General features: G+C 35.1%; 1 protein-coding gene across 1 annotated transcript in view; it reads left to right on the top strand.

Moving 5' to 3' along the window:
* The window catches only part of Tbc1d8b (TBC1 domain family member 8B), a 76,323-nt gene extending 65,793 nt beyond the window's left edge, over positions 1-10,530 (top strand). The window contains exons 18-21 of the mRNA XM_005367365.3: positions 1,507-1,590; positions 2,675-2,731; positions 6,876-6,973; positions 8,321-10,530. Of these exons, the coding sequence (XP_005367422.1) occupies positions 1,507-1,590; positions 2,675-2,731; positions 6,876-6,973; positions 8,321-8,713 (632 nt within the window). The 3' untranslated portion in view covers positions 8,714-10,530. The remainder of the gene's footprint in view (positions 1-1,506; positions 1,591-2,674; positions 2,732-6,875; positions 6,974-8,320) is intronic.
* The last annotated feature ends 322 nt before the right edge of the window (positions 10,531-10,852 follow it).

Here is a 10,852-nt window from a genome sequence, read left to right as displayed (position 1 = left end):
TCTCTCTCTCTCTCTCTCTGTGTGTGTGTGTGTATGTATATGTATGCAGTTTGAGATATAGTCTCAATATATATCCCAGACTGAGCTCAGTCTCAGAAGTGCAAGGATAACAGGCATGTGCTACTGTGTCCTGCTAGCTGGCTCTTAAATGATAGCTTGTACAAGAACTTATGTACCGTTGGAATATTGGGATACTGTTGAATTTGTGCTGTCATTGTCACTAAAATAGAGACTCACTTTAGACAGATTACTAAACTTGCAGATGGGTCTAAATTAGCATGTGCACAACCTTTATTTTATATCCAATGTCACCCTTAGGCCCTCACACAGGCTCATGGTTGAACGCATGCATAAACACACACTTAAAATATATTTTATATGCACTCTCTTATTTTAGCATCATAATCTTTGAAAGATTATATTATCCTTCCAATTTTTACAAAAGGAGACTGAGGGTTGGGGAGATTCAATTATGTCCCAAATATACTTGATATGAGGCCCATCTAACTCCAAAAGTTTTTTTTTTCTGTTTTGCTCTACTTCTCCAAAGTCACCATGCCCTTTCAGTTTTCATAAATTTTTCCACTGTCCTTAGGATTATTTCCCAACACATCCCTACTGTTAAAAAAATATATTGCGAAAAGTGGCTTGGATTTAGTAATTCATTAAAACCAAATAGCACTTCATAATTTGTCTAATGTTCTCCCTGGCTTCCTTTAAAAGCTTTTTAAAGGCTTTTCAGGTTAGCAAGGAATCATTTAGCAGACCAACAAACTAAAGCCATGTTTAATCCTTCAGACACCCAAATCACTAACACAGCATTAAAAACAAAAGTCAAACCACATAATAATTTAATTATAAGAATAAATTTTATTAGATTATGTTACCATTTAAATGTTTAAATTTTCCATGTCATACATTATTGATGGAGAGGTTGAAAGTAAGAATATTAAGTAGGATAAAATATAAGCTAGGAAACACTGTGTCTCCGTTGAATAACAGTGGGGAACAGTAAAGCTCTGAGCTTCAGGTTTCCTTATTAGTGCAGGAGTTTTAAATTTCATGTTCAGAGCTAATCTAACTACCAGATTCGTCTTTCCATGACTCTCTAAAAACTGGTAAAAAGCAAGAAGGTTACCCGTGCTCCCGTAGATGACCTCTGAACCAAAAGGACTCAGTGTGTTTGTAAAAGAGTCTACGGAATTAAAAGGGATTAATGGTAGAGGAAGAGGGAAGAAAGAAATGGGGCGATGGATTTGATCATATGCGTATATGAAATTCTTAAGCAATAACAAAGAAGAAATACAAGTAAGAAAAATCTTAGAATTCAAAGTGATGAAATGTTTTATTTGGTACACAACAGCAGAGCAATAGTATTTCCACTTTTCTGTATGTACACATTTCTTATACACTTTATCTAATTTCTACTCTTCAATTTGTCTGCATTTAAGAACCACTTCTCTGCCTTCACTGCTAGTAAATGTGATTTGGCTTATATGCTTTCAGCTTATACTGAAGTGATGTCTAAGACTTCTTCCAAGGGTGATGAGCTTTCCACCGAAGAATTGCTTTATTTCAGTCAGCTCCAGGGTAAATAAATATTCCTTTAAACTTTTAACTGAATTTGTGTTGTTTTAAATTGGGTCTCAGACTGGTCTCAAACTCTTGGGCTCCAGTAATCATCCTGCCTCAGTCTCCCAAGTAGATAGGTAGACAGGACCATGGGCATCTTGATGACTAACTACTTGTGGAGATCTTCTTGAATTGGAGTCACTGTACCTTTTACATTGTGATACTACGATAGCAGTTAGCATAGTCTGTAAATATTTGACTGATTAGACTGTGCTTAATAATTTTTATTTTTTGAAATTTCTTATTATTTAAAAGGAAGTATATGTAAAAGATTTTTGCTTTTAATTGTATTAAAGAAATTTTGTATCAGACCATTTTTATGCTTTGATAAAGGATGGTGAAGCTGATAGAATCATTGATAATTTACAATCCATAACTTTTATTTAAATAGTGAATACTTCTTATAAATCAAGTGTACAATAGAAGAATCTGCTTTCTCGTATAAATTGGAAGTGATAAACACTTGTGTGTGAGCTTTTCTCATTTGTTTCATTTTCATAGGTACATGGTCTTACAGAGAACATGTGTATGTCTATTTGGTTACTGTATGTAAAGTGAGCATTAACAAAACCTCAAAACCCATCTATTTAAGTCTGCCCACTTTATATAGAAGAACATTGAGTACAGAAAGCAGTGAATTGTGCAGGGTTTCACAATGAGTTCTTGTCTTACCCGGGGCGTGTGGCTTCTTCTTCAGACCTCCATCATGCATAGGGCTTTCCTCCTGGTAATACACATAATGCTTCTTAATTTGAAGGCAGTCAAATAGAGAAGCTATCACTCAGAAGCAAATACTTAAGTTTGATGTATTACCCTCTAGGATTTTTTTAAATATTAATATACAGTGTTCTTTTCTTTTACTATGAATATTTTTGATGCTTTGCATTCTAAGATCAGGAGATCAGGTCACATAAAATTGCTTTGGTGGGTCAAAAGCATAGTAAGTGCTTATAAGTCTTTATACAAACTATTCTTTTATTATTTTACTTTTAAAAGATACTTAAACATTTTATAATATACAGTTGCCCTCTTTTCCCTTTAGTTTCCAAGCATGCAGATGAGAAGGAAGCAGAATCAGAAAAAAATACACCTGAAAAAGGTACTATGAAACAATCTAGGAATATCATTCAATTTATTAAATTATTAATTCTATAAATAGTAATAGCTATAAAGGGGGAGGGGTTGGGGTTCTTTAAAGGCTGTAGATTTGTCCTGATATGGTTTTCTAGTTACATAAAAGAAATTTATTATTTCTCTTTTGTTACTTACATCTCAGAGGTTATAAAAATTTAATAGTAAGTGATCCATATTCATTTTTATTATTTTAAAGATTTCATTTGAATTGCAAAAATAATAGGTAATCTTTGTAGCAGAAATTCGGGCAGCATGTAGTCTTTCTTACCCCTAGACAAAGCGAGCCAGAAGGAGAGGCTGTAAACATTTTATGCTATATCCTTTTCAGATTTGTTTCTTTGTATACATGGACATATGGAGTCATCTCTCTTTAAAATATCTATAAACACTCTTCCACTGGGTGCTTTTTTTTTCTTATGACTGCCTGGCCTTGGCTTGTTTCTAGCCATCTTTTTCTTTTTAATTGTTTTTAATTGAGCTATACATTTTTTCCACTCCCCTCCATTCCTCCCCTCTCCCATTCTACCCTCTCCCGTGACCCCCACCACTCCCAGTTTACTCAGAAGATCTTGTCTTTTTCTATTTCCCATGTAGATTAGATCCCTGTGTGTCTCTCTTAGGGTCCTCTTTGTTGTCTAGGTTCTCTGGGGTTGTAAATTGTAGGCTAGTTTTCTTTGCTTTATGTTTAAAAGCCACTTATGAGTTAATACATATTTTATTTGTCTTTCTGGGTCTGGGTTACCTCACTCAATATGTTTTTGCCTACAAATTTCAAGATGTCATTATTTTTTACCACTGTATAGTACTCCATTGTATAAATGTACCACATTTTCCTCATCCATTCTTTGTTTGAGGGGCATCTAGGTTGTTTCCAGGTTCTGGCTATTACAAATAATGCTTCTGTGAACATAGTTGAACACATGTCCTTATGGTATGATTGGGAATCCTTTGGGTATATACCCAAAAGTGGTATTGCTGGGTCTTGAGGTAGGTTGTTTCCTAATTTTCAGAGAAATCACCACACTGATTTCCAAAGGGGTTGTACCAGTTTGCACTCCCACCAGCAATGGAGGAGTGTTCTTACTCCACATCCTCTCTACCATAAGCTGTCATCAGTGTTTTTGATCTTGGCCATTCTTATAGGTATAAGATGGAATCTCAGAGTTGTTTTTATTTGCATTTCTCTGATGACTAAGGATGTTGAGCATTTCCTTAAGTGTCTTTCAGCCCTGTGAGATTCATCTGTTGTTTAGGTCTGTACCCCATTTTTATTGAATTACTAGCTCTTTTAATGTCAAGTCTTTTGAGTATTTTGTATATTTTGAAGATCAGTCCTTTGTCCAATGTGGGGTTGATGAAGATCTTTTCCCATTCTGTAGGCTGTTGTTTTGTCTTGCTGACCATGACCTTTGCTTTACAGAAGCTTTTCATTTTCAAGAGGTCCCATTTATTAATTATTGCTCTCAGTGTCTGTCCTACTGTGGTTATATTTAGGAAGTGGTCTCTTGTACCAATGTGTTCAAGTGTACTTCCCACTTTTTCTTCTATGAGATTCAGTGTGGTTGGTTTTATACTGAGGTCTTTGATCCATTTGGACTTGAGTTTTGTGCATGGCAATAGATATGAGTCTAGTTTTATTCTTCTACATGTTGATATCCAGTTATACCAGCACCACTTGTTAAATATGCTTTCTTTTTTCCATTTTATGTTCTTAGCTTCTTTGTCAAAAATCAGGTGTTTCTAGGTGTGTGGATTGATATCCAGGTCTTCTATTCAATTCCATTGGTCCTCCTGTCTGTTTTTTATGCCAATACCAGGCTGTTTTCATTACTATAGCTCTATAGTAGAGTTTGAAGTCTGGATGCCTCCAGAAGTTCCTGTATTGTACAGAATTGTTTTGGCCTGTGTTTTTGCTTTTCCATTTGAAGCTGGGTATTATTCTTTTGAGTTCTGTGAAGAATTTTGCTGGGATTTTGATGGGCATTGCATTGAATCTGTAGACTGCCATTTTTACTATGTGAATTCTACCTACCCAAGAACATGGAAGATCTTCCCATTTTCTGGTGTCTTCAATTTATTTCTTCAAAGAAGTCCTTGTTTTACAGGTCTTTCACTTGTTTAATTAGAGTTACTCTGAGATATTTTATGTTATTTGTGGCTATTTTGAAGGGTGATGTTTCTCTGATTTTTTTTATCATCTGTGTGCAGGAGGGCTACTGATTATTATTTTTTTAGTTAATCATGTATCCTGCTACATTACTGAAAATGTTTATGAGTTGTAGAAGTTTCGTGGTAGAATTTTTGGGGTCACTTATATAAACTATCATATCATCAGCCAATAGTGAAAGTTTGACTTCTTCTTTACTGATTTGTATCCCCTTAATCTCCTTTTGTTGTCTTATTGCTCTAGCTAGAACTTCAAGTACTATATTGAATAGATATGGAGAGAGTGGACAGCCTTGTCTTGTTCCTTATTTCAGTAAGATCACTTTGAGTTTCTCTCCATTTAGTTTGATGTTGGCTGTTGGCTTGCTGTATATTGCCTTTATTATGTTTAGGTAGTTCCTTGTATCCCTGTTCTCTCTGAGACGTTAATCATGAAGGGGTGGTGAATTTTGTCAAAGGCTTTTTCAGCCTCTAATGAGATGATCATGTGGTTTTTTTCTTTCAGTTTGTTTATATGGTGGATTACATTGACAGACTTTCATATGTAGAACCATCCCTACTGGGTACTTTTTTTTATTTTGTAATATATCATGGATAATTTTCCATGTCCACTCATTTTGATCTTCCTTTTGACTTTTAATGGGAACATAACATTTCATGATTTGATTGCAACATAATTTGTTTCAATTACTAGCTGAATACTGGTGGACATTTAAGATGTTTCCAATTTTTTTTCATTGCAGGCTGCGATGCTACAAAAATTAAAAGGAAATTTCAGGATAATTTAAGAAAATGCAGAAAAGTATAAAAATATTGAGTAAAATAGTATGCACACATGGCATTTTGATAGACTATGAAATTGTTCATTTAAAGTTCACCATTCTACATTTTAAAACATTTAATTAAAATAATTGCTGAAGAGTGGAGATGGTTATTCTCTTTTACTCTTTTGGCTCTTTGGGGGTCCTGTCACCCAGCTCCCAAATAAATTCATAGAGGTTTATTCTTTGTTATGAATGCCCAGCCTTAGCTTGGCTTGTTTCTAGCCAGCTTTTCTTAGCTTAAATTATCTCAACTACCTTTTGACTCTGGGCCTTTAGCTTTCTCTATTCTATATACCTTTACTTCTTCGTGGCTTGTATGTTGCTTGGTGGCTAGCCCCTGATATCCTCCTTGCCTTCTCCTTTTCTTGCTCCCCTGACTTCTCCTCCCGGATTTCTCCTCCTATTTATTTCTCTGCCTGTCTGCCCCGCCTATCTTTTCTTATGCCTAGCTATTGGCCGTTCAGCACTTTATTAGACCAACCAGGTGTTTTAGACAGGCAGGGTAACACAGCTTCACAGAGTTAAAGAAATTCAGAAAAAATGCAACACATCTTTGCATCATTAAACAAATGTTCCATGGTGTAAACAAATATAACACATCTTCAACTAATATTCCACAACAGAAGATCTAGTTAAAGATAACTCCTCCATTATTTTGCCCAGTTTTCACAAAAATTTAAATAAGAATTTCATGGTCATGCAAATATCATCTTGGTTGAAAAAATGAAGCAATAAATAGTGTTTCCATTATTTAAAAAAGAACCACCATATAAAGAACTTGATACAGAAAAGATTAAGTGTGGTAGGCTATTTGAGTATGACTACATGACATTTATTGTTGGACCAAAGTGTGCTGTTTTAATCTAAATACATCATTTTCCCTCTTTTTCTTTATTTTTTGATATTCATCAAATTTCCAAAAGTAAGTTTTTGTCTAAATAGAAGTGGATAATGTTTTCTGAAGGCCAGTGAGATCAAAGCTAAATTCAGATTGTGTCCTGGACTGAAAGAGATGGGCTCTTTTACCTCAGAGATATTTCTTTCACTTTCACTGATTCTTTGTGAGATTTGGGGAAATATTAGTTGTTCATTATAAAATTGTTTATTTCTTTTATTTAGGCAAAGGAAAAATCGATATTCAAGCCTATTTAAGTCAATGGCAAGATGAGCTTCTTAAAAAAGAAGAAAACATTAAAGATTTACCAAGAATGAATCAGGTATAGAATTTTCCAAGTAATTTTTTTAATTAATGTGAGTGCATGTAGCCCCATGGTTCAGTCACCAATACCACAAAAGAAAAGGAAAAGAAGAAAAACTTACATACTATTGAAAAAATAGTTAAATAATCTGCAGGTTGTCAGCTTTAGAAAATTCAAGTAATCATGAAAGAGGTCAACAGATTTTTTAAATTGTACATTAATTGCTTAAATGTATTTAGTGTTTCTATAGAAAATTTTTATATGTGGCATATTTCAGCATTAAAAATATACGTGTATTAAGTAGCATTCAGTTAGTGCCTACCTGATGTCAAATCTATTGCTATGTACTTAGAAATTACTAAGATAGATCTTACGTAATCCCCAGTGACCTTATATTTGATGCTGCATAGGCGACATTAAGGACTAGTGTAGACATTATTTAAATTGATCTCTTTCTTATACATTGCCCACGTGTTCTTATAGTCTTAAAAGAAAGGCTGGTTGATTGAGATACCGAAGTTCCCCAGAACTTTACCAAACCAAAACTATCCAATAGCTTAGAGTGTCTTAATGAACTTTCCAGTTTGATGGTTAAATAAAGGCTTCCTAAAATAAGCCAATTTGGGTTACTTATACTAAAATCATTATAAATGAAAAGGACTATAAAAAAAGGCGGAAAGCATTTTTATAATATATTTTTATGAAGCATATTATTTGTACTTGTTTTATGTACATACAAACATGTAAGGTTGAACAACTGAGTTGTAGAACTCTTGGATTTGAATAGCTTTTAAATTGACAAGTATTTTCCAGGAATATTTAGAATTTCCTGAGAGCAGTTAGCAAACTAACTAGAGTCTCTTAACTTTGGTCCCGTATCTGCCTTTACAAACACGCACATCCAAAGGGGTTTCTTAAGAGTTCTTACACTACTAGGTAGGTCCCAAAAGTCGTTCTTTCTTAATATTAAGTCATCTAAGTTCGGTGTCCATTGCAGCCCTTTGATACCAAATTAGAAGTCCTTAAGCCTTTTCTTAAAATTGATTGATGAGAATTACATGAAAGAAAATATGAAAGTTTACATAATCAAAATTGTCACCCAACAGTAAATAAAGACAACTTCTTAATTTATAATATTCTTCATTTATAATATTCTTCAATTTGACAATTATGTGAGAGGGTTTAAATGAAATATTCTTTCATGGTTCATACTTCCCTTCCTAGAGCAAAGATGTATCATGGAATTAGTCCTCAGTTCTGTGGTGAAGGTTGTATATTACGAATTTTATACAGGATTCTCTCCACTTCTGAGCTCCCCTTCTAGTCTAATGTTAAAATGTTATATTTCCATCTTGTGTCTTCTAGTCACAATTTATTCAGTTTTCAAAGACCCTGTATAATTTATTTCATGAAGACCCGGAAGAAGAGTCACTCTATCAAGCCATTGCTATTGTTACCAACCTTTTGCTCAGGATGGAAGAAGTTGGAAGGAAACTCCATAGCCCTAAATCAGCAGCTAGAAGATTCTCCGGGACAGCCTGTGATTCTGGAGCCCGTGAGGGGAATGCAGAGAGCAGTGTGGAGAAAACTCCTTCCTCTCCCAGGGAAGAGCATCAGTGGTCTTTTGCATTTGAACAGATTCTTGCTTCCCTGTTAAATGAACCAGCTTTGGTGAGGTTTTTTGAGAGACCCTTAGACTTAAAGGCAAAGCTGGAGCATGCGAAATGCTCCCAGTTAAAGTCTAGAACCAAGGTGTAAATCTCTGCCACTGTTAGCTTTACCAAGGTTCCTGTACGATCAGCTTGATTCCTGAGACTACTCAGGGATGTATGGCATTGCCTATGTGCTTGAAGGCAAAAAGAAAGGTACTCAGAAGCACAATGATTCATTCCTTTGTATTAATTGCAGTTAAAAAAATTCTGTCATTCTGTGTCCCAAGATATCCAGCATCAGGGTCACATGCTCAGTAGAACCACCAGAGGGCACCACCATATCACTTTAGGGAGTCAGTTTCAAGTTTGTGCTGCTGTTTCCATGGGATTAGCGGCTTTTCAAAAGGCAAAGTGTTTATTAGTGATGCTGTTATGGCATATTGGTGAACTTTGCTTTTCAGATTGCCCCAAGCCTGTCAAAACTGAGCTTTAGAACTGTAGCCTTAATTATCCAGGAAATTGCCCATTTAGGGCTTTGCTTTCTATGTTATGTTACTGAAACTTTATTAACGTTTAAAACTTAATTTTGTTCAACACAGAAATATAAGTTCTTAAAAAGCAACTTCTGCACTTTCTGTTCTTGAGGGTTCACAATTTGCTGGTTGACACTACTAACTCTGCTACTGCTAAATACAAATGAAGTCTAAATTCTGGACTGATATAAGGAAAAACATCACTGGATTTAGGTTTACATAGAATAAAGCCAGTGTTTTGAGAAAGGTTAAGAAACAGTTCAGTTGACTATATAGCTCTTTCATTTACACTGAGACATAACTAAAACTTCTTTAGTGTACTGTCGTGTGTGGCATTTTCTCAGAATGGCTTGTGATTGCTTGTGTCCCAGCTTTATATTTTGAATTTTCATCAGCTGTGTTTTAATTTATAGGAGGTAGTGTGGAACGGTTACACTAATACTGAATTGCTTCGTTAGTTTCACCAGCACATGAAGTATAGTTCCCATATACTTACTAAGGCACTATGTAGAATTGCCAGCATCTACCTAAGAAGGTTCGGCTCTCTGACTTAGATGAGCAATTTTTTTACATGCTTTAGGCTTCTTCTAGGTCAGACATTACATGACAGTTCATTTAAATATAAATGGACTTTGATAGCACTTTATAAAAACTAACAATCAAACCACACGGACCTGTCCTGTCTTCTGACATCTCTGACAAGAGTAATTTATTAAGCAGTTGACTTAGGAAATGGGGCAGGAATCAGCCTGAGGAGTTTCTGCTTTCATGCTAGGCTTTGATTTCAAGCCCTCTTACTTGACTAGAAACAAAGAGAGAGAGAGAGAGAGAGAGAGAGAGAGAGAGAGAGAGAGCAGACCTTCATGGTGACCAAAGAAGTCTCCCTTCTTTCTGGGAAGGAATTGGTGTGGTCAGGCTTTAGCAAGAATAGACTGTGAATAAAACAGAGGGCTATGCCATGTAGCATATATTCTTTTCAATGAAGCAAAAACACTTTCTTTTCAAGTTGAGTCTTTGAGAATCTGTAAGTTGGAATTTACCAAATACTGGTAGCATCTTTAAGATTTGATTATACTGTCTTTTCAAGGAAATTGCCACTTAAAAGAGATAATTTAGAACTAAGCCTTTCTGCTTTGACTCAGAATTGATGTGCTAAAATATGTCCTGATTTTCAATCTTAGTTAATAGTTTATATGCGAACTGTCACATCTGCTCTTATGTAATGATTGTTAAATTATACGACAATAGCTCTAGAAAAACATATGGTCTGTGCTTATATACAAAAGCACTGTTACACACACTGTGTTGACTATTTCGTCAGCTGTATTTACAACAAATCCTTTCTTAAAAATATGCTGTTAAGCTGGGCGATGGTGGCGCACGCCTTTAATCCCAGCACTCGGGAGGCAGAGGCAGGCGGATCTCTGTGAGTTCGAGACCAGCCTGGTCTACAGAGCGAGTTCCAGGACAGGCTCAAAAGCCACAGAGAAACCCTGTCTCGAAAAAACCAAAAAAAAATGCTGTTAATTTTTGATATTATTTTAAAGTCAGAATAGTGAAGATCACTGAATATTGTATTTTAGGCTAGACTAATTGAAAATAAATACTTAAAGAGATTTTTAGAGTTTCAAGAAGGTTATAAATGAAGGTTAACAAGCCAATAATGTATTTTCTAGTTCTGCAGGGGAGATAAGCTAAACACATTATAGTTT

The sequence above is a fragment of the Microtus ochrogaster genome, unplaced genomic scaffold (genome assembly GCF_000317375.1).
Source record: "Microtus ochrogaster isolate Prairie Vole_2 unplaced genomic scaffold, MicOch1.0 UNK17, whole genome shotgun sequence".
Taxonomy (NCBI): domain Eukaryota; kingdom Metazoa; phylum Chordata; class Mammalia; order Rodentia; family Cricetidae; genus Microtus; species Microtus ochrogaster.
The sequence above is the reverse complement of the archived record's forward strand: the minus strand, read 5'-3'. Positions and strand labels throughout refer to the sequence as shown.